The sequence below is a fragment of the Falco rusticolus genome, chromosome 4 (genome assembly GCF_015220075.1).
Source record: "Falco rusticolus isolate bFalRus1 chromosome 4, bFalRus1.pri, whole genome shotgun sequence".
Lineage (NCBI taxonomy): Eukaryota > Metazoa > Chordata > Aves > Falconiformes > Falconidae > Falco > Falco rusticolus.
In genome coordinates, this window is record NC_051190.1 from 60,662,620 (window position 1) to 60,686,718 (window position 24,099).

The 24,099-nt window shown below is 39.4% G+C and overlaps 1 protein-coding gene across 1 annotated transcript in view; it reads right to left on the minus strand.

The window, feature by feature from the left end:
• The window catches only part of PTPRN2 (protein tyrosine phosphatase receptor type N2), a 663,462-nt gene that overhangs the window by 57,925 nt on the left and 581,438 nt on the right, over positions 1-24,099 (minus strand). The window contains exon 15 of the mRNA XM_037386391.1: positions 5,640-5,787. Within this exon, the coding sequence (XP_037242288.1) occupies positions 5,640-5,787 (148 nt within the window). The remainder of the gene's footprint in view (positions 1-5,639; positions 5,788-24,099) is intronic.

The following is a 24,099-nucleotide window of genomic DNA, read 5'->3' on the forward strand; positions in this document are numbered from 1 at the left end:
ATTGTCACAGAGTGCTTGAAGAACTCCAGCTCTGAAACCTTTTGGCTATGTGCACTAAATGTGGTCTCTCACGTACCTCAGTAACCGCTCAGGATAAGCCTCATTCATTGGACAGCAAAAGTGTTTGAACTAATCACCAAAGAAAATGTGTGAAATTTTTTCAAATGGATGAGCGAGAGAGAGCAGACATTTAGCAAACAAATGCCAGTGTGACTCTCCAATGGAAGTGTCAGATCAGTAACTTCAGGATCCTTTTTAAAAAAAACAATGGTTTATCCAGACCCTCTGATTTAGTGTGCCATGTCATTATCCTGCTGTCTTGGAGGGTTTAGCAGAGGGTGAGACATGTTAAGGCTTTGGTAGTGAAAAGGTGGTGAGACTGTATTTCCACTCAGGAGGAAAAAAAAAGTGTGCAAAAAAGGGTTGTAGATGTGTTTTCTGCATATATCAAGAGTTTGCACCCATGTGTGCTTCAGTTGCAGCATCAAGCGTTCATATTGACAATGAACAGATTGTGCTTGTCTATGCCTGTTATCACCTCAAAGCTTCTAGGAACTAGCATAATAGCTCTTCAGAAACAGGCGGAAAAAGAAGGGAAAAAAAACCAAAAAAGGAATACCACGGACACTAGTTTTTTAACAATAAGAAATTACAGGGAAAATGCCGAATGTACATTATTATTTTTTTTATAAACTGCATATTGATTACATTAGAAGCAAGGAAAGAGAAGCAGGAGAAGCAGGAAATAAAAAGAATGAAGGGGGTGACAGAAAAGGAAGATATATAAGATCAATCTAAAAAGTGAGAAAGAAAGATGGATGAAGAAATAGGAGGAGAGGGACGGTAATCAGGAAGTGAGAGAAAAGACAAATGATGTTACTAGCTACTGCAATCTGGCCGAGCTACAACTAGACATTATTTCAAATACCCACAACAGCTACTGCTGAATGCTGAAGTACTTTGCATTTGCTATTGCTCCAGCCAAGCCACAGCTGAAAGAAAAGCAAAACGTATAGATGGATATGTGCGGCAGAGAGAGGCTTCTTAAACAAGAAGGCTAGTGCTAACCTATAGCTGAGGAGAAATGTAGCACTACCATATTTTATATATATATAAACTATAAAATATAAAGAACAGAGGGTAAAGGACAAAATATAAAGCAAACACACATGAGTTTTTATATGAATATAAAACACAAATGAGTTTTATAGCATTATATAAAAACTCTTTTTCTAGACTGAGAAACCTAAGTTTTGGTGTCTACATACAGGTATTTTCATGTGGACCAGGTTAGACTTAATGGAGCTTGATTTAATTGGCCAAACATGAACGTGTTGTACTGTTTGAGAAACTGTAGAGTAGGTGAGGCACTGCACAAGGCTAACGAGTACGACACAAGACCTAAAGGCTTGCACTCTATTGGACCAGCACCTGAAATTCACACAGGATACACAAGGGCATCCTAGAGCTATTAATTTCCCTGTAAACCAAATACCAACTTCTGGCCATTGCACAGCTCTCCTGATGCCACTGCACTGACTAGCCCTTCACTGGCTGTAACAAGTGCTTTGACACCTGGCTCGTATGGAGGCAGCTACATGGAAACACTTACATCTAGGCATCTTAATCTACAAGTTCACAGAATCATGCCCGGAGAACTTGACTCAATGCCTCCGTATTTCTGAGGTGATATCTGTAGGTTTCTGGTGATATCTGAGGTTCCCTAAGGACTCTCAGGACAGCAGCTAGGGGGGCACAGGTCTCCCACAGGGTCTGTGTTATACCTACTGGCTCTGCGTGGGTACCTTCGGTACTTTAGGCATCTCAAATGGCACTGGATTCCTGTGTGTAAACAACCGAGTTGGGCACAAAAGGCCATACCTATCTGGATTATTTAAACAGTGACCAACACTAGAGCAGTATGCCATCTCACAGTCTCACAGTGGCCCTGCAACTCAATGAAGATCTATTACTTGTATTGTTTTTCAGATGAGGGTCGAAGGCTTGGAAAAATAAGACTCACATCTTTTTCCTCACATCTAATTCTCTCTGTCTTCTGCCTCCTTTCAGTCAGATACTTCTGAAGGGACAGAACTAACAAAGGCTGGAAACAAGGCACATGGGTGACTTTGGGTGGTCTGAATCCAGGCATCACAGAGCAGAGCAAATCTCAAAACAATCAACCTGGCACATTCTGCCCAGATCATCATTGCTTCTAGATTTAGACAGATTTCTTTTTCCCCCATACAAAGCATGGTACAGAAATACACTAAGAAAGTGAAGAACTACTGAGGAGCAAAAGAGGAGCAGTCTGAAGACTGTGAAGAATCATATTTGTTGGTTATCATTATTTTGCCCATAGGTTATTTGCACAAAACGGAACTCTTCTTCTTAGATGTGAACTGAAATCAAGTTCATTTATTCCAGAGCACTATTTGTACATGCGTTACCGACACGGATAATGCACACACCCAGAGCAAGCACCCCTGTTCAGGTGTTCCCATCCTCGGCACATCCCCTGGCTTTGCTGGAACTGCACCCCAGCCTCCGAGCTGGGCTCACACTCTGCCCACAAATGCTCTGCCTTCCTTTAGAGGACAACCAAAGCACAGAGGTAAGCGTGTTGCTGTGATGTATACCATGACCCACGGACACTGCTATGGTAGACAGCTTTTGACAGATGTTCACTGCAAACAGTTGTTTGCCAAATGTTTAAAATACCTACAGGTATTAATGGTATACATAAGTAAAACCATATAGTGTTGACTCTATTGAGATGGTTTTATTTTGCAGAGATGCAAGAAGAGAAAATAAAGTCTGGAAAGCTTTTTCTTGGGCATCAACAAATTGAGCTGCTCATGCATTCAGATGAAAAAAAAAAAGGTATCCCGTTTCCCTAAATTGCATCAATCTGCCTGTTGGTTGGATAAAAGGATGCAGTTTTGTTAATCTAGAAGGTCCAAGTTACTTCAATAGTTAGAATTTTTCAAACTAGTCATTTAAGTGCAGTGTGAAGGTGTTCTGCTACCAATTTTTTTAAAAGCTATTTGTAAACAGAGAAGATAGGTATAAGAGTAAACTCTGATAAAACTGTGAGATTAAAGATAACGTTAATCTAGAAATTATATCAGTTATGTAATCAGTAAAAAAAAAAAGTCATATTATTTTAAGACTGGTTAAGAAAGGAAAATGCAAAGTAAATACAACGTGATATTAAAGCTTCTTTGAAGCCTTCCTAAGACGAAATCTTTCACATGACTTGGCAATCTTGTTCTACCTTGTCAAGGTGATTATGAATATGAAAGGGATAAGGAAATGCTAACAAGGCATTACTCTGTGAGAATACTTTGCATGTAGCATAACAACTTTGTAGCGTATCAAAAGCATATCAGTTTTGCTTCTTAATTTATTATTAAGCAAATCTGTGAGTTTTTGCCATAGTTTTATTGTCAAATATAGTTAAAAAAAATGGGCGAACTGGACCCTGATCTCAATCTAATCTTAAAGTCTACAATAACCATCACCTTATCAAAACGTAATATTGTTTAAACTCTATGCCACACTTTCCACCCAATATCTGAGTAGTTTTAAGGATATAACATGACAGCTGTTTACCAGTGTGCAGCAACTTCAGAAAGTGAGGCCAGGTAATTTTGTGCAATTCAGTCAAAAAGGAAAGTTCCCAGTCCACTAATGGCTATAAGAGAAACTTCCACATTGTAACAAAGCCAAACCCCAGCATTTTACTCTTGGAAAAGTACTATGGGTTTTTAAATGTGGCAAAATACTTTTAAGTAAAGCTTCAGGAAAAATTGCAGCCAGCCTGTCCATGTCCAAATACCTTCCCAGGCAGTGCTGATTCAGTCTAGGCTCAGCCACGGGAAGAACAGGCGTAACAATATGCCATGGAAGAAGCAATGGCAGAGACTTGTCAGCTGAAGGCTGATCACTGTAGGCTGTTCCATCCACATGGTACAATATAAAGAAAAGAAACAGACTATCTTAGCTCTGAAAATACTTCCGTGACACCCAAGCTAAAAACCTCTGCTCTTTAGCACTGCTGCAGCTGGATTCAGAGCTAGAACTGTCTAGTCCGAGGGTCCCTATCTCACTGCTCGTTGTATCATGCAGACTCATTTCCTACATCGCCTGAATAACCAACATCAAATTCTGGCAACATCTATGGCTCCCATGCTGTCTCCAGGGCAGCAACCAGAAACAATCCGGCTTAATTTATGAGCAGGGACTTGGAATAGCTCAAGATGGTCTGACTGTAAGCCCACATTGAAAAGAACGTTTTAAGCAGGAAGATTAACTTGGATCAATACACATTATCATGGAGTAATTTTCACTTCCTATCATGTCAGTTAAATGCTATTTTTTCAGGATGGAAAAGATCACAGAACTTGCACTCCTTTAACTTTCATTGTGACTCCTTCTAGAACTTTTCTACAGACCTGATCCCAAAACACATGGAAGTCAGCAAACTGCTGCTGTTGCCCCAAAAGGCTTTCAACCAGCACCGTATTTACTCAGGAGAATTTGCATTGCCAAACCAATGCAGTCCTCTCCTAAGCAGCAGAGTATAGCAAAAAGAGCCACTACATAAACAAGACAGCAAAACCCAGCTGAAGGTAATATGCAAGGACCGATGGGCTCAGTTAAGTTATCATGTACTTCCAAAGAATCTTTACTCTAAATCTGGCTCTGACATTTACTTAACGTGTCACCTGTCATCTCCCCATTTCTAAAGGAGGAATAGTACTTACTCAAGGCTCTCATAGGGAAAATTAATGTTTTCAGGGCACTTTAAAAATTAAAATAGCTACATAAGTTTGCCAAGCTACCCAGCTGGATTGTGGGCACACTGATTGAGAGCATCTTTGTTGCTGTGGTCTGTGCATATATTCTCAGTTCCAGTTTTGTTTCATTGGTTGCTTAATAAAATGTGTGGCCATAGATTACCAATGTAATCTATGAGATACATATATTTGCATAGGAAAAATATGTTGCTTTTATTTCAAGCTCAGAAAGGTGGCTGCTTACAGGAAAGAGCAGATTCTAGGAATATAAACACTGACTGCTTTTTTCCTTTTTTTTTTTTTTTTCTCTTTTTATCCTAAGCCTAGCAGAGAGAGAAGCCAGTTTGCAAGCTTATCCACTGAAGCCTAAAGGGGCTCATTCAGTACAGCTGAGTATCTGATAAACAGATCATCTAGCTCTGATTATAGACTGCTGGTATTACTGTTGGATGGACATGATACCAACTTTAAACACAAGCCAAACTTCTTTCTGTTGAATGGCTACAGATGCCACTCTTGTGCAGAAAGTGCATTCCAGCACTGAAAAGCACTCTGGCTACTGAATTTCTTGAGACAGCACAGCTGCAGCAGCAGTGCTATGTGACATAGTTCTGCATGTTTGTAACATATATGCAACTTACAAGGAGATAAACAGCATCTGATATTAGAACAGGACATGCACCCAGCCCACAGCTGTAGCTACAGTTTTCTGGTACACGTATAAGCTACTCTGTATTCTGTTTGCCTGTCATCTGCAGCTTTCAAACCCCTGCGCACAAGATATTGAGAAATGTATTAAGAACTTACAATGCAATCATCCAAATTAAGCATACATACATGGTACTACAGCCTGTGAGCGATTCTTCTGGATGTTTTCCTCCTGCTGTGCAATGGTGGTGGCATTGGGTTCAGCCTGGTAAGCACACAGAGCTTCCCATTCTTTCTCCAGACGATTCTTGTTTTTCAGATGGTCTTCCATGTAGGACTGGAATTAAAAGAATACTGTATTAAGCACTGACTTGTCCAGACTCAAAGCTAAGCTAAAGGCATGTATCTCAGGATAGAAAGCATGAGAATCCTGAGCTTTGGGGACAAAACACACTCAGTCTTATGGCTAATTCATTCACTTAACAGAGTTCAAGCTTATTTGTGCCATACAAAATGAGAATGCTAACATGTACCAGTGCTAACACAGAAGAAATGCTTGAAAACCCCAGCTACCGAGCTTCAGGAGAGAACTATTTCTTCTTCAGCACCCAGAAAATGTAAGCCCAAATGTCTCTTTCATCAGGCAATGAAAAAGAAACAAGAGCCCATTGATAAAAACTACTTACTACAACAACAGCTCACGTCAAACCAAAGGCTTTTAAAACTGAAGTTCAAGCACATATGCAAGTCATAACAACGATACAGCTGTTGAGGAGAATTAAAAAATTGCCAGGCTGAACTGTCATGGCTCAAGTACCAGGTCATTAGGAACTCGTCCTGCACATGGACTGGCACAGAGGGTGCCTTGAACTGAGAAGGTGCTGTTAATTAATATTAATGTACGTTGTTAAAGATTGTAACTGGCATTCAGTAAAGTCAACAGTGTTAGGAGAAGCATCACCAAAGCAAAATTAACTGGCTGTGGCAGGAATTGTCTGTTGGAGTATACTGGTGCAGGTCACTGGTGCAGGTCTTCAGTTTTTGCAGAGCTCCCAAAGCTAGAGATTCAGTATTGTGTTGGGAATTCAGTTCCAAAGGTTTTCCAAAAGTGAACTAAAACCCTATTCCTTCACCCCACGGACCTGAAAATCATCCAGGTAAGTGAGGGGAAGAGAGCAGATAGGAGGAAGGGTGAGGAAAACCAGAAATCTTCCTTTCCCTTTAACATGAAAATTAAGAAAGTGATCACCTGGTGCTCTAAGCCTACTTACACAGCCAAATTTCCTTTCAAAGACTGTCATTTGCTCCTAGAGTAAACAGCAGAATAATCTCACATTACATCCAGTTCATATTTGTAACATCCCTACTACCTTTACAAGGTAGGTTGAAGTTAACAGCCTTAACCAGATCAAAACAGACTGTTTAGGGGGACAGGCTCAGGGTCTGGATGGGGGTCGGGAGCAGCACTGTGGGTGTCTCTGGCCCAACCATCCGTCAAAGAGGTTCCTGCTGGAGCACTCACTAATACAGCCCAATCTGCAGCAACACTTGTCTAGAAAAAGCTCCTGGAAAGGATTCACTGAAAAGTATAAAAAGCAGTTTAATTGCTTAGAAAACCTTTTTCACAGACAATCTCTGTTATGTCAAATTGTTCTTCCCAAACATGCTTTAAAGAAGAAAGGCTCTCATGCCCTCTCAGCAGGTTTAACAGAAGGTGCAAAAAAGCTTGCAGCTTGTCTTCCACCAAATGGGAACTCTGCTAAAGCTGTCGCTCCACCACGCTTCCCACCCCACCAGCGAAGCAGGATACTGCTCTCTCTTGCAGCTTGAATGGTTTTTCGGTTATAAAAGAGCCCCTGACACACAGCTTTGTTTTGTGCAGGGTTTGTCGGGTGTGTGCGTCTTTACACGAGATTTGTAAATCAAACCTGTTACTGAAAAGCAATTCAAGAAGTGACGCTTCCAGAAAGGATATCTTTAAGGACATAGAAATATATTGTGTTAGAAGAAAGGTTTCTAAAGGAGGTAAAAAATAATGGTGGCCTAGATACAATCAAAACACCTACTGTGTGATTGCTTCTTTTCTATAATGAAGGAAAAAGCATCGTGGTGGACAGAGCCGTGACCTGACGGATGGGGAGCTGGGAGAGCTGGGCGGCCCCGTCATGTGTTAGGGGAGCAGGTCAGCCAACACGTTCCCAGCCTTAACCTGCGAGGTAATGGGAGGAAACCATCCTCCGATAGTTTCCTTGTCCTTGCCAAAAGACTTTTTACTGTGGAAAGGAGGGAGGCTAAAGATCCCATTCTTTTCTCCCAGCAAATCTGTGCCTGGATATGTATACTGAATTTAACAAAAAAAGAGATAATCCTTCCTGAGCAGAGACTAGTTGGTATATAAGAATTTTTATGAGGCCAAGGCGAAAAATAGCAAAATCTTACAATAACACTGAGCCAAGAATCCTGGCTTCAGAGAAGCTGTTTAGCATGCAGCAGGCAGAGAGCAGGCAGTCAAGGACCAGCCCGTAGCATCTTGCCATTTTAAACCACAATTTTATAATCTGATTCATTTTGACATGCCCATCACCAATGTCCCATAGACTTCAGGGACATTTTATGCAAATATACAGATCTGCCAACACTGAATCTCTCCAAAATACTCAGAGATCCATGAAGCTGCAGGAAAAGGGGCATGAACATTTGATTGCTAAGGCAGGGCTGTATGTAGCAAGGAGCCTCTTGTTGGCTCCAACTTGTCTGTTTAATGATTTCAAGGACTGTATTAAAAAAAAATACTTTCTTTTAAAATCATCAAATGTGACAAAGTTAAGGTTATTTGATTGCTTTTAGCGCACACAAATTTTTCAAAACCTCATCTTCCTCTAAAAAGGAATACCCTTTTCACTTTTACGTTTCTTTTTCAGGGAATCCTGAGCGTAAAGATTAATGTTCAAACGAAAACACACTAAAATCTTTAACCAGACAAGGACTTTTCATGCAGTTTCAACACCTACGCTGCATGGATCAGATTCACAGGGCACTTCCTGACAGATCTTGAAAAGGTGTTTCGACTATACGAACAGACCCATGGAAGGCTCTGCACAATGTAAGTATCTGCTTTACACACATTTAAAAAAAGATACCGAGAAAGAAGCTCACTTTAAAACATTCAGGAGTCAGACAATTCCCTCAGAGTTAAGTAATCTTTCATTTACAGTCCTTCAGAGCCCCTACGCTCATCCCCATTTTGCTAAACAGAAGCTTAGTGATTTTGAAACACTCTCTCGGGAGCCACTGGATGTACATTAAATTGAGTGGAACTTCTGATATTTTAGAGTATGTATGTCTACTCAAATCCACTCCTCAATTAGGATGTTTTCATGAGACATTCTGCAGCATTTGCCTGGTACAAAAGAAATTCATTACCAACATGTCAAACATGCACATGATTTTCCATGTCCCAGAGCAGAAGGTAAAATAAATAGAGGTTGTCACCACCGTTGTAATGCTCCTCAAAAACTGCTGAAAAAGATAGAGGTCCGGTCTCACCAATATGCCCACATCAAGACAAGTCCTGTAATCCCAAGTATATGCTACTATTTAAACAAATACGGTCTGCTTGGACAAATCTCCTGATGTATCTTAAATTTCATTAAGTCTTAATTTTCCTTCCACAGCACCTCACCTGCAGAGATAACTGGCAGCCCAGTTCGTACTTACTCTTCTACACACAGATGAGACACTCTTGCTACCAAACGTGTTATGGAGATGAGGATGCAGCGACATTACGTAGAGGGGGTGTGTGTTATGTTGTAAAATCTATTATTATTGTGTGATTGTAACCTATAATTATCATGCCAGTCATAAGGCAAAAGATGAGCTTTCCGACAGAGGATGAAAAACTGTTCCAAGGACAATGAGTCTCTGGCCAAGAGAACCATGTCCAGCAGCAAATATTAAGACAGCATGCCCGAACACAGGCACAAGGACACAGCACAGCAGCCTGGCTTGGCTTTGGTAAAAACTTTCTGAACTGATGTTGTAATATGGTGTCAAACCACTTTTGGTTTTCTTTACTTTTTTCTTCACTCAAGGAGTGGCATCCAGTGCATGCTCTGTGACTAAATTAACGTTAACAAATTTAACAATTAAATTCTAATTGTCTGGTTGGTCTCCAAATACCTTCTTCAGAGATAGTATGGTTTGCATCTGTCAAGATATTTGTTTTTTAAACACCTATTTTATTTCCTGATGTTCAGCTATCACAAAAAGCAATTATTTTTGACAACGTTTCCAATACAGTACTTGATCAGACACTCTTCGTGACTGAGGATGTCTCTTTTAATGAAAAGATGAGCAACTGTTAAATTGACAGACCTTGACAGGTCTAATCGAATCTCAAATGTCATCTGAAGAAGTGGATGGGACATTACCTTAATCCTGGTGAATGGTGACCACTCCAATCCACACCTATCACCTTACAGTGTGACAGCCACTGCTGCCAAACTGCTGCCGCTTCTTCCAGAGATGCAGAGGGCCATGCAGTGTTCTGGTGCTTCACTGGACTCCTCAGAAGGAATTTGGAAAGCAGAGAACTAGCCCAGCTACTATATAGCAAATTGTGTGCTAAATGACCATACTTGAAAATTTGTTTTGCTGTTTTCTCCAATTCACTTAAGTAAAGGGTGTTTTTTCTCCTTTGTTCCTTGCTAACTTGTAGGCTACACTGCTCTGGCACAGGACGCCCAAGCATTTCTGCTATTCTGCTTAAACTTGTCTTCTTCAGCACATATTGCATTGACTATATGCAAGAGGAATACTTTTCTGCATAAATCCAATTTACTTTCAACACAGCACATGATTTTCTCCTTCCTTTTTCTGGCTTAATACCTTATCATTAGTGGCTTCACAGTAAATTTCTCTGTTCTCACTCACAGTACTCACAGTGCTATAGAATTTAGAGACAGAAGCAGCCTATTTGATTCAGGTAATGTCTGGTTTCTTGTACTTCACTATGAAACTTTCTAACATTTAAGTGTCCTGTATCTGATGGAGAAGCCTAAATCACCATTCATTACTACTTCTCGGGATACAAACTGTTCTAACTATACACTGTATTCCTGGAAATACTTAAATATTTTCAATAAGGAACATAAGTCCTCATTTGAGATGGCTTTTTCACAGGGATGCCAATAGTATTGCTTTTCTATTGCAAAATTAATTTGCTACCCATTGTTAACAATCCATTTACTTCATCCCTGGTCTGCTTATACAGACCATTGCGGCTCTGTATAATTTCTGCTTGTATATATTTCAGTGTCTTCACAAATCATGAATTGATACATCTATGCAAACTATAGACATCTCTTCTTGTGAGTCTTTTCTATAAAGATAAGTTATTTGTTGTACGTATTTTCAGGTCTAAGGTTTTCAAACTTTTTAATTACTCCGTCATCACTTCTGTGCAGAACTTTACACTGTGGTACCATATGTAAAAGCCACTGTCAACTGCATTCACTTCCAGATCATTATTTAAAAAGTCAAATATAATTGGATCTAACAGCAATTCCTGTACTCTGCCAGACACTCCCATGCCTAGCTTTTGATCACTACTTTTTGTATATCATCCTTTAGCCACATTTCAATTCACTTAATTGTCTACTAAAAAACGGACATTAATTTATCAATTAAGTGTTCATGAGACAGTTTCAAGGCTTTATTAAAATCTGGATATATCACCTCTGTTGTTTTCACTTCATCTACTGGTTTTGTAGTTTTAGTTAAATACAAAGCAATCAAGTTTGTCCAGGCAAGATTTATTCTTCATAAAATTATGCACATTCTTACTCATTGTGCAGCTATCCAAGGGAAAGGATGGAGGAGATTAGCAAATGCACAAAGGAAAGACTCCAGCCTTCCCCATCCTCTTAAATGAGACCCTCACACTTATCTCCCTTTCATGCCCTTGAAAAATCTCTTGCTAGATAATCAGCAATTTCTTTTTTTAATATGTACTTCCATTATCTTCTAGGGCTGGAGTCTGGACTCAGGGAATAGCAACAGAAAGGTTCATTTCTCTTCTCCTCTTTCCTTCTCCCCACTCCTCTTTTATAAAATTATGATTACTTTATTCTTCTATTTTGGTGCACCCACACTTGTCCAGACGTACTCAAATAAAAGTCCCTGAGCTTTTAGAGTTTTTAGTCACTATTAGAATCCTGAGCCACAGCCAGATCATGCAGTGCACCCCAGTGTTTCTTCACATCTTCTAAGCATTTCTCACATCTCCTAACACCGTCTCATAGCAATACTGAGGTTACTTTGGGCTCTTCCTTGTTTACAGAAGGTTGGTCTTTCTCCCTGAGCTGCTGTGGTGTTCTTGCAAAGACCGAAGGCTGGGAGCTCATCACCCGTGTTTCCAAGAAGAATGCTCTCAGCGGTGGCCTACGTAGAAGAAAACACAGGAGCAGAGCCAAACTATGCCCATACCTTTCCTATCTTTCTTCCTTCACAAAGCATACTTTATTTAAAGAGAGGATGCACCATCCCAAAACAATTTAAGTCTTCTGATCAACTAACATGTTAAGAAAATCAGTTTTCTCCAACAGTTCTAGTTCTATGGAAGCACCACAGTTGTTTCTGATGCTCTGACACAACCAACCTGCAGTAATGCAGAGCCTACAGCTGTTAACCAAGACCCGCCCCATCTCTGAAATGTCACTGCGTAACTGCTGCTAAAAGCACTAGCTCTGGTCCTAACACAGCCATTCAAGTTTTCAATGCTAACTGTCAAGTGATTTTATTGAGCTAGTTACATGAAGTTTATATATATGTATAAAAATAAAAATTCTGTTGTGGCAATTCATTGTCATTATCTCACAAAACTCGTTATCTGGAAGAAAACTCAGTAAATTAACATCTGTCTATAAAGCCTCACATACTTCCACTCCTGGGGAGCATTCTGCATCCACTACTGCCTATGGCAATGGTACTGACTTTACTGGGCCAGGATTTCATTATCTGGTTAGTCTGTCGTTTCAGGCTGAAGGCTCCTTCTTCTTTTCTAACTTGTGCCATCCCGGATCTCCTGATTTTATCAGCAAGAACTGTCTAAGGTAACCAGAAATGAAAAAATCTAGGAAATAAAAACCTGGGAATTTTTATTTTGTCTTTATAAAATAACACCGAGAAATTATTTTTCCTCCTCAGTGTTTGCAGCCACATTACTACCATAATGTGTTCTCATCTAATTTTTCTCGTATTTCTCAGTACCTGATTACACCAGTGAGAGAGCAGTTTCGAAGTCTTTTCAATTAAGTATTGAAAACTACAATGAAACTTTACTAGTAATTTGCAGTAAAACGCTACTAATATCATACATAATATGGTAGGTGATGAAGGAAAACTAAAGAAAACAGAGGGAGGCAATTCTCTGACAAAGCAGCTATTCAGCCTAGTTGAGAATAATATCCCTAGATTGTTTCAAATAGGTTGTATTATCCAGAAATAAATTAACTTCCATGGTGATGTCAGCCAACAATAAAGAATGGTATTCCATAGTTTCAATTTTATATTTTTAGATGTAAAGATTATTGTAAACAACTAAGCATGTGCACAGAGAGCAGTCATGCTTTAAGCATGCCATCTAAAATAATTTTAAGTGATTGTCCTTGGGTTTCTAGAGAAGCGTCATCTTTGCACGAGCAGCGTATGGCATTATCTACCAGACTAGACTATTGTGCAACTTTTGCAAGAATGACTGTAATTCACAAGTACATTAAATGGCAACCTATGTTCTGTTTACCTAAATTAATATACCCTTGATGTAGCGTATAACACTGCCTCCCCCTCTCTTAATGCTTTGATAATAGAGTTTTGTAACTTGTAAAAGGATTACTTCAATCCAATCAGCAGGTGCTGGGATCAGTGTGTGTCAGACAAACACTCGCTAATCCCTTTTCTTACAGCTCCCAGCTGCCAAAGGTGCTCAATGAAATCCCAATGAAATGACTGGATACAACCTGGTGTGGACTGACGCAGGTTTTCAGCTCTGGAGGAAATCTTGGAAAATACATGTGATTGCTAAACATTGCTAGAATTGGAATGATGAAGGCAGATATGCCTTTGAAAGGAAATGTAGCCAAGAAATTAAACTTTAAAAAAATTTAGAATGCTTAACTATGAAATATTTACTCTACCTGGCTCTCTAAATTTAGCAGAAGATAAAGAAATTCACTCTACGAAGAACTCCTTCTCAAGGATTATCAGCTACTTAATGGTGTCTTCTAGGTCTTAAAATACAACCACCCCCATCTCCTCCTCCTTACCCCCTTTCTTGAAATCTAAATTATGCCTATGAAGTTTCACCCCTGCAATTACTTTGCTTGAAATAAACCTCAAGAAAAAGGAGAAGATGATTACCATTAAACGAATATAATTTGCCCCCTTACAGTCTCTGTATTTCTATAGCTCCTTCTGTCCCACTGTCTGAAAGTACTCACATTACTGGGCAGGGGGGCCAAGTATCATCACCGTTTACAGATGGGAAATGAAAGGGCAGAAACATCGAAGTGAATTTCTCAGGGTCACAGAATATGATCCTAAACCACTTATTTTTCAGGGGAACGCAGAACTCAAGTCTTCTTGACCGCTGGTTTTTCTTTTTCCCATGACAATTTTTAGAGACAGGACTGAAGGTCGTGCAACCTTCATGAATCCCTATCTGATAACATTTTTGTAATTAGACCACACCAAATGTTCTGACTCTAATGGAATTAGAACAGGTTTTGGTTTGAGGGGTTTGTTTAGAAATGCAGGGTTTAAGTGGTTGATGAGTGGAAGTAGAGGAATTTAATTTACACACATGTTAAGATTCTATTTATACAAAGACATGCCAAATGAAATAAAAAAGATTTAAATGATGGATTAGCCAAAATTTCACAACAGATTTCACAATAAAAATCTTAAATAATAAATAACCTTTAAATAAAGAAACAATATTCTTTCAAAAAACAGAGGACTAAACCTCTTAGCCAAATACTACTATTTCACAGCATGGGATAAGTCTTGACATTTCCTAAAAATGAATATAAATCCAAAACAAGAAACCCCAAACCTCCCCATTAAAGACAACTCTGCAGTATAGAAACTGATGCCAAGGACAGTGTCAGCTGAATTTGTCAACTGAGACATTTTGGTAAGGGCTTCTGGTAGCTCTTTTAAAAAGTAAAAGCACAAGCTACACAGCTGAATAAAAACCAGCAGAAAAACTGCAGAAAAAATATACAAATCAAGTCCTTTGCCTCTTTGTCATAAATACTGACACCCAATTCCATTCTCACAGGAAACTGCTATTTTCTTCTTACACATTAAACCTATTTTTCAGATGATCCTTCTTCTCAATTCATTTTTTTTTTTACAAATGGTTTGAACACCGTACCACAATCCAAGACATATTTGTGATTCATTTATATGCCTGCTAATGATGTTGTGTGCCTGAAACAAAAACTTTAAAAATACATTACTACATGTTAATTATCTAGCTGAAAACACAAAACCAAATTCCCTGCCTTCTTCCTCTCCAACCCCCGTTAACTCAATTAAGCATCTAAATTTGGGTTCCCGGTTGGGTACTGTATTTGCAAATTTAAAATTTAATGAATTAAAGTCTGTGTTTCTTTTCAGAGCACTTCTACAGTCATCTTCATTTACTATATATAAAAATTACCAAGAGATAAATATAGAATTCTGAAAACGTCATGTTTAAAAATAATCTCTTCAAGCCTGGTCAAGTTCTTCAGAGATAATGAGACTAGGAAAACCCAGGCAACCATGACCAAGTACATCAAAGAGATTCAGCACATGATTTATAGATAGTCTGGCAAATTATGCCTCTGCTAGACAGTAGCCATCTTGAGGGCAGAAAGGAAAATATTATTTCTACAGACATAACATCCCTGCCACAGCAAAGGGATAAGCAGTAATACTCTTACTACTCTTAAATATGTGAATGAAAGTGAAAAGGTGCTTCTCTAGGAACAAATTATGACTCATAAAGAAAAGCCACTCTGATTCTCAATGGTTTTTGGGGAAAAAGAAAAAAAAAGGTATTAAAATTGATAATGAGAGTCTGTACACAAACACACAGAGAGGTTTGTGTGAATATTGAGAATATGCAAGACGAAATCCAAGAACTCTTGCAATCCACGCCATACCCACAGCCTAGCAGCAGAATATGCATAAGCACAAGTGAACATATGGTCACCTGTGAGAAAAAGCAGGGAAAGAACAGACTGGATAATCAGCCTTTTCCTTAGAAAACATCCATAACAGTCAGAGACAGGAAACTTTAGACTCCATGAACATCTTCAATGGTCAAATCCTCACACTCAAAACCATTTTGGAACCACATACCTGACCTAGGAAGTTCCATATTTCCATGCTGCAAGCTGCAGAGAAGCAATCCATTACAGTAGCTGCCAAAGAGGACAGTGAGCAGTGAAGGAACACTTTTTTCCACAGATGTACTTTCAGGACTTAATGGAGACGACTATGGGAGAAGACATGCCTGACTCCTGCCCTATCCCTTCCACGTCGCACATTGGTTCAACATGGCTGTGAGTGTGGCAGGAGACCAAGCAACGCTGGCCATGAGAAAGATGCAGCTGGCATCTACCCAGCTCCCAAATCTAGGGGAAGCGTCCCATTTTTTAGGTAACCTTTTATCTGTGCTCCCTGGGACTCTCAGATGAGGTTGGCCTAGCTCAGTGATTCTCAAGTATTTTTCTCATGAAAGGATTCAAAAGGGATTGTGAAGAGATGGTAGAAAATCTTTAGAAGTGCATAAGCTGAAGACATCCTACCTGCTCCTGGGACTTTTGGGTTTCCATGGAAGCTAATAAGGGTTAACACTTTAAAGAAGTTTGAGGAACATTGGTCTAATCCACAGACGAGAACATATGAAGTGACAGAGGGCAAAATAAAAACCAGAGAAAGACAATGTGAAAGGGGACAGAAAGAGAAGCCAGGAACAGACTGTAGAGGTCAATAAAGAAGGCAAATGATGACACTGTACTGCAAAGAAAGAAAATCAGAAGAACAAAAACCAGAACACAGCAAATGAAGAAAAAGCTATGGGAAGAAGCAAATGTTGGTCATAACTGGTAACTGTCAGCATTTCCTCGTGTGCTGTTTCTTTTCCCTGGAACACTTCCCTTCACATGCTGACCAAGGAGGAAACATTGAGAGGGCGACCGCAGCAGTTTCCAGGAGACAGTACAAGTACGGCTTACTGCTAAATGGAAGGAAAAAGCAAAATAAAGAACTTAAAATTCAGCATGTGTGTGTGTGTGCAATGGCTAAGGATTTAGCAGGTTGGCAATATATTCTTGAAGAAAACTGTTACCAATTCAGATGAGACTAAAAAAGTGAGTAGATGGCATCCTTTTCTATCATGAAGGTAGCAGACCATAGATTGCCCATCCTCAGTTTGGTTTTCACAATCTTTTCCAATGTGTATTTAATACCTTTCAGCCGGCTCTCCAAACATGGAATAGGTTGCTCCTAGATAACGAGGCCAAAACTAAACCTGCAGAATCAAATCTGACAAAGCCAGGTGCAGAACTCCTTTATACTTTCATGTTTTAAAAAAGACTAATGAGGGACAAAAAAGGGCAAAAATATTACCCTTCGATACAATCCTTTTTCTGTTAAAGCCAATATGATTAGTCGTGAAAGCAGAGCACTGGGACACCAGGGAATGGAGGTCTACTGGCTCTGCTTCTGACCTTAAGGTTAGTCTTGGTCAAGACAGTTCCCTGTCTGTGTCTGAGCTCCCTGGACTAAAAAGACAGGATAATGATATTGACCTTTAAAAAGAGCTTTGAACCTACTGATCAAAAGTGCTATGTAAGAGTTGGCTTATTATTATTTTGGTTACTGAAGTGAGTTGAAAGGCTCTGGGTGACTTTAATCAAAATTTCTTATATCAGGCCCCAGAATCCTACCTGAAGGACAAAGTTTCTCAAAATTCAGTTGTGAGGATACACATATGGTGTGTCCATGGCTGGTGCATAACCTCAGATACTGCAGAGTTTTCCTGACTCCAGCAGAACTTTAAATGACACAAAAATAATTATAGGACTTCCAGAAGAAATAACGTAGTAGGCACCATGAGTATATTCACTAGCAATTAGACACTACTATAATGCTTTCAGTCAAACTGGTCTAATGCGAAGACACTGAGAGGTGAAAGGAGGCAATGAGGAAAGAAGAGAGCACTGTTCTCAGGTATCACACATGCCCGTGTGAGCAACAGCAGCTCATCCCTCCTGCTGCGAGCCAGCACTGCCTGGGGGTTTTATGCTGCTGCTTCTGGGTGGTCGCTGTGGGCACCAACTCTTCTGGGCACCTTTCTACTAAAGCAGTAGATAAATACCTGCATCAGAAATACTCCTACATATTGAAAAGCTTTGGGTTTGGATTCTGCATTAGCGTCATGCTCGACAAATTCCACCTCTTAACTACACCAGCCTACCATGCTGGCATGGGGGTTGTCTCTTCCTGTTGTGGTCTACATGGTTTGTTATGATTCTTATAGATTAACACAGACCCTTGATGCCTTTGACCTAACAAATAATTATAATACACACAAAACATGATTTTATAATGAAACTGCTTCTCCAGGTGTTGTTACTGCACGCTATTCAACAACTGCTATGTTTAAGCTAAGACCCCTTTGGCTCTGCTCGATGACTGAAGTGAATGTACAGCCTGTGGCACCTTCTGCTACACCACCACCCTGCCTGCAAGACCGTTGCAAAGGAACGCCTGGAGGACTGCAGACACAAGGTTAGTTCTGTAACCCATAATCTTCTGCACAAACCCAATGAAGTTCCGACATGGTCCACACACAGGTAAAGCTTGGAGTAATCTCATGGTAGAGCAGGTACGTGGGGGTTTGTTGCATGGATACAAAGTCCATCTACTCATGCATATAATGCTTTAATCAAAGCATTTAAATGATCTCTTCTCTGTTCTGCTGGTAAGATTTGTCACTGGCAAAGTCGTGACATCTCTTACATTAGCTTTTTTCTATAACGGGACACAAGCAAATTAATAATGTTCTTTAACATACATCTCCAGTATTCATGTGGCTGAGACCACTGCAAATTAAACTTCGTAAATTATCACTGCTCTGCTTTTCACCATTCATGTCACTACATATTCACAATTTCCTCAGCCCGAGGAGCGAAAACAGCCTTGTCAGCTTCATTTGTACACTCCTATAAGAAATAAAAATTGCAAATATTGCAAGGAAAAGTTTTAAAATTTAAAATGCCAAGCAGTTTTTTGTTAACACTTCAAAGATGCGTATATTGTATCTCTGCTCACAAATATTTATCTAAACTTCTATGAGGATACTGTTGCTGTACATGGTATTTGTACACAAGCATACATGTGGGTACAAAGCACCCACCGCTGAATATTCATCTCAAGGCACATGACACTAATAAAAATATACAAAACTGAAAATATGTTTAGCATATTTTATTAACACCTGGTGAGCAGGTGGGAGCCGGGTCGGAGTGGGGCCCCAGATCTTGTTGATATTTTTGTGACACAGAAATAGCCTGTAATTATATTTGGTAACAATGTTGCTTCATGTTTAGGTAGCCCTACTTTGAAATTGACCACTATTTAAAGATGTCAATTTCAAAGTAGGGCTACCTAAACATGAAGCAACATTGTTACCAAATATAATTACAGGCTATTTCTGTGTCACAAAAATATCAACAAGATCTGGGGCCCCACTCCGACCCGGCTCCCACCTGCTCACCAGCCATGTGCAGGCAAAGCCTTGGGTGCGATTTCCAGTTCTCAGATGTTTCTGCTGTAGCATTCTTCTGTGGTTATCTCAGTAGACATCTTTGCTTTGGTAAGATGGATACTGAACTCCCATCCTGCTACACATTCCAGGAATATGCACACAGCAAGCAGCTCAGCATCAGCTCACACATGAACAGCCTTAGCTCCCATAAAATATTCATTCATTTAAAAAATATTTGCACCCTGCTGTCAAACTTAGACAAATTCATACCGAGCTTCAGAAAATAGCTGTTTTAATGGTAAATGATGTTCCAGAAACCTCTTTCAGGCTAAACACTCTCGTCAAAATTATTTTAATAAGAAAGATTAACAATTTCAACATTAGCTGCTAATCCCCTTTCATTTGAAACTGTGCTGATAAAATTCTTTGCTTGTCATTCAAATAGTAAGTAATAATTATAGATTTGGGGCCTCCATCTCTTGCTTCATTAATAGTAAATTGCATGGAAGTCTGAAGCATAAAGTCAGCTTTGATACATCTCAAAATGCAATTTCCATAGCTTTCCTTAGCTACGTACAATTAATTACAGAGTTAATAAGGGGAATATGTTAATGAAAGGGAAATTATTTACTCAGACCACCTGGTCTTATCAAATTTCTTTAATATGTTTCCTTCTTTCTGTGAATTTGGATGACAGCAAGAACACAAATCATGGTGTGCACTGCTAGTCCTTTAATATTTTTATTTGCACCCAGCTAAAGTCCACTTAAATTGAGTATCAAAAGAATGTAAGAACTAGTCAGTACTAAACAACTGACCGTATTTGTTTTATCAAGTTCAGTTTTAATTTTAAAACAAAAATGCTTAAACAACTTTATAATTACCAGACTCTCTTCAATGCTTAGAGTATAAATACAAAGAATCCAATAAGGAGGCATTGTCATTTTTTTCTTTAAAGCAATGTGTTGAATATGCACATATTTAATAAAAGAAGTACAGAAACATGCTTCAATTGATTACACACTGACAGCTACCAGCGCTTAGCTGCTATGTGCAGCAGGGTGACTGGATGTTCATGGGCATATCTGAGCTAGTACAAACAGCCTGATCGGAAGGAGGCAAACCTTCACCAAGTCATCTTAAAAATAACGCAGCTGTGACACGCAGTCAGATAAATATTTCTTAAAGACATGTCAAATCCAGAAACCAACCATCTTCAACAGACGTTAATGGATTTACTACTAACCAGAGGACAGAAAGATTTTAAGACCTGGATGCTAGCACTCATAGTCATAAAAAAAAAAAAAAAAAAAAAAAAAAAAAAAGGCAGAGAATAATTGCCAGAGCAATAACAGGTCATGCTTGGAGGAGGCGATGCTTGTGAGCAGTTTGTCACCCTTCCCTTCTATTCGTAGTTCAATGCAACGGTACAGCAAGCAGCCAGAAACACAAGGCAAATAGTAATTCTCCCCCTGCTACGAATGAGGTTTTCTTGGCCAGCTGGGCAACCTACAGCACCATTAGCATATGAGTTCAGGACAAGAGAATCAGCGAGACATGGCAGCATTGAGGGAGAGTTACCAACTAAAAAAAAGAAAGAAAAGGTATTACTCCAGTCTGAAATAAGAGTTGCATAAAGGAGACAAATTCATAGTAGAATCATCTATTTCATGAAGAGATACTGGGGGAGGGATATAATATTTGAGGGTAGCAGACTTCATCTGGTTTTGACCAAGAAATAACACAGTCCTCCTTATGGAACAGCAAATACTGTCATCCACAAGCAAACTTCACAGATTATTTTAATGTTTATCTCCTTATTTAAAAATGTTTCCACAGCTGCGTTGTGGGTGCATATGCAAAATGTGATCATCACAGGAGCATTTTGTCTGTGTCCTACACATTAGATTTTCTAAATACCACCCAAATTCTTATACCTTACTCACAAAACACTGCCAAGTTAAGGCATAATCCCACAAAGAGTTGCAGAAAGCAAGGTATAATATTTTTTAATCTTGTCCTGAAAATAAGCATAAACAGATTTTGTTGAATCAATGGAGGGATTAAGTTGTCTTCATTATCAGCACCATCTTAACCAGACCACTTCCAGTAACTTTTGCTGGCACAGTCCACATGAAGAAAAGGAGCTTTCCAAAATAGCACTGGAGTTCTCCTGGGTGTCTTAAACTGCAACTGGTACAACAGTGCAAAACCACAGTGCCAGTATGGTGTCCCTTCTTCGTAAGTACCATGAAGCAAGTTCCAGCTTCATCCTGAACTGTTTCATGTTTTCAGAAGCTCTGAAGTTGTAGTTCCATTTACCAGACATCATTTGATCTCCTTGGTGCACCATGTCTTGCAACCATTTCTTTATCCCACAGTGAATCAAAATGCACCTCCTTCTCACGTCTGAACTCTGCCACCAGCTCAGAGAAATACTCTGTAACACGTATTGTCATCTCAGGCCTCCTGCCTGAGAAGTCTTCGTGAACCACCCTCTTTCTAGTATCCTTCTCCTTCTAAATAGGCATTTCCGCTTGTTAGATGCCCAACAGGATCAACTGCTACAATGAGTTATCAATGACTTAATGCATGATATAAGCAGGCACAACAGGACAAACACAGTGAAGGGCACTTCATTATTGACGATACATTTGGAGCCAAAAGACAAAACCAGTAACCTCCTGCATGAGAATTCATCTGGTTTCTGCCACTAATGAGACTCTCAGAAGCAGCTGAGGACCCAGTAACATCCCTCGTCTTCAATCTGAAGTACCAAAACCCAGATCTTTTTCATTAGACGACCTCCTAGCATCTCTTGCTGCTTGCTACAACTGGTACTTATCTTGCCTTGACATGAACTGGATGTTCTCTAGAAATGGAAAAAAGCTGGGAGAAACACAAAAAAGCTCAGATAGCCACTAAGTTTTAGTTTCAGCCATGGCAATGATCTTTTCTTTTTACTTTGTGCACACAGTTGCATAAGCTAGTTTTGAGTCACATATTTCTCCCAATGTAATGCTTTAAAAATTAATACTCCAGAATATTAATAGAAATGTTTTGTTCATCTCTCTACTAAAAGCCTTAGGCAATGATATAAGGTGGCTGAAAGTGTTCAACCAAAGCAGCTTAAACAAAGCTGGAATAAACACTTCACAGTCAAAAGACAGACCAAGACGTAGTCACAGAAATTCGGTGAGTTATTTCTAATCATGAATACATTTGGGGAAAACAACCAACAGGGAAGAATTTAGGGGGAAAAAGAAGATTTTGAAATTAATTTCATACTGCATTCAAGAGAAATGTTATTCTTGATTTAATACTGACTCTGTAATTGCCGTTATTTCCCAAGGCCCATTCAACAAGATTAATATAGAAAAAGGGAGGCAACTGAACATGAAACAAATAAAAATGGAAGAATCAAAGGATAACCTGTTCATGAATATTTTTCCTGAGTTTTATTGATGAAATCTATGTAGTACATACATCCATTTATGCGATTTATGGCTCTATCAGTATAGCTGTTTTCATATGCAACAAGATCTTTTGCACTTTAATTTGAGGCTTTTCTTTGTTCCTGTATCTCAAGTCCTGGCTTTAAACAGAGGCAAATGTTTAAAAATCACTTAAACATTCAGGGAGGGAAACAAAAACCTAAAAAGAAGGGATAAACACCATTTCAACAGCAGAATACCTTTCAGGAGGCAACCAGCTCCACTTGTCCCTTAAGAGCATGACAACTCAGGGAGAGAGGGATAAAGATCTTCCTATCCACAGTATTTATGTCTTTTTGGGATATCAGCTATCTTGTCACTGACAAATGCAATACACGGCAGCCTTCTCCCTTGTGACTCCTCTCATCTGACCGAGGGTGATGAAATGGCCTTAGGGCCAAAGCCTTCTTGGGACTTACATTTCATGAGACTCCTACAACTATTTATACTGGCACAGATGAAAGGTAAGTTGAGATTTAGATCCACTTAGCACATGTGTAAGGACTTTATGCTTTCAGCTAAACTTTGCCACTGCCTTGTTTCCCTTCCCATGTGGAGGAGGACTTTGTTCTTCATTTTGTCAGCTGTAAGTGCTTTTTTAGACAGAGTATTCATATTCTCGAAATTCATAAAGAACTAAAGAGAAATTAATGGTGGTAGAAGGAATTGGTGGAAAAAGAAAAGAATTTCAAAACCCACTAAATAATCAAGCATGCCATAATTGTGACAAAGACCTTGTCTTCCACACCTGCACTCCTCACCTTTGTCCTTGTTAGTATCAATCACCTCTGTGGTGTGTGTCCCCAGGCAGCGGACTGCACTCATACCACGCATCACGTTCCTTCGCTCAGGAAATGTTTTGTGTGTACATGGATTAAGCTCAAGGTGGAAAGTATACCTACGTCTAGCACAGTGCTATCGGCCCTCACATGCTGGAGTTTCTTTCTTTATTCAGAAGTGCTTTTAGCTTCCTTCTGCTCCTGCTTTTTTGCAGCTTCAAGAATAAAACCAAGGAATTTCAGCAAAATGTGGTGCAAGATTTAACAAACACTTTTTCTTGTGGGAATGTGTCTTCTATCACTGAGTCCTACACTCTTTCATATTCAATTAAGAGAAAATCTATAGCAGCTACCCCATAGAGTCCATTTCAAACAGAGTTTATTTTAAAAAATGAGAGTGAAGGAAAATGGCTTATAAAGCTTCAAAAAGTTACCACGCAGAAATTACAGGATACCAATGTTGTCAAAAAAACCCAGGTTCAAGCTTGGAAACTATCCTCTCCTTGTTACCCTTCTCAGTCCCACAGCAATCCTCCCATTGATCCTGCATC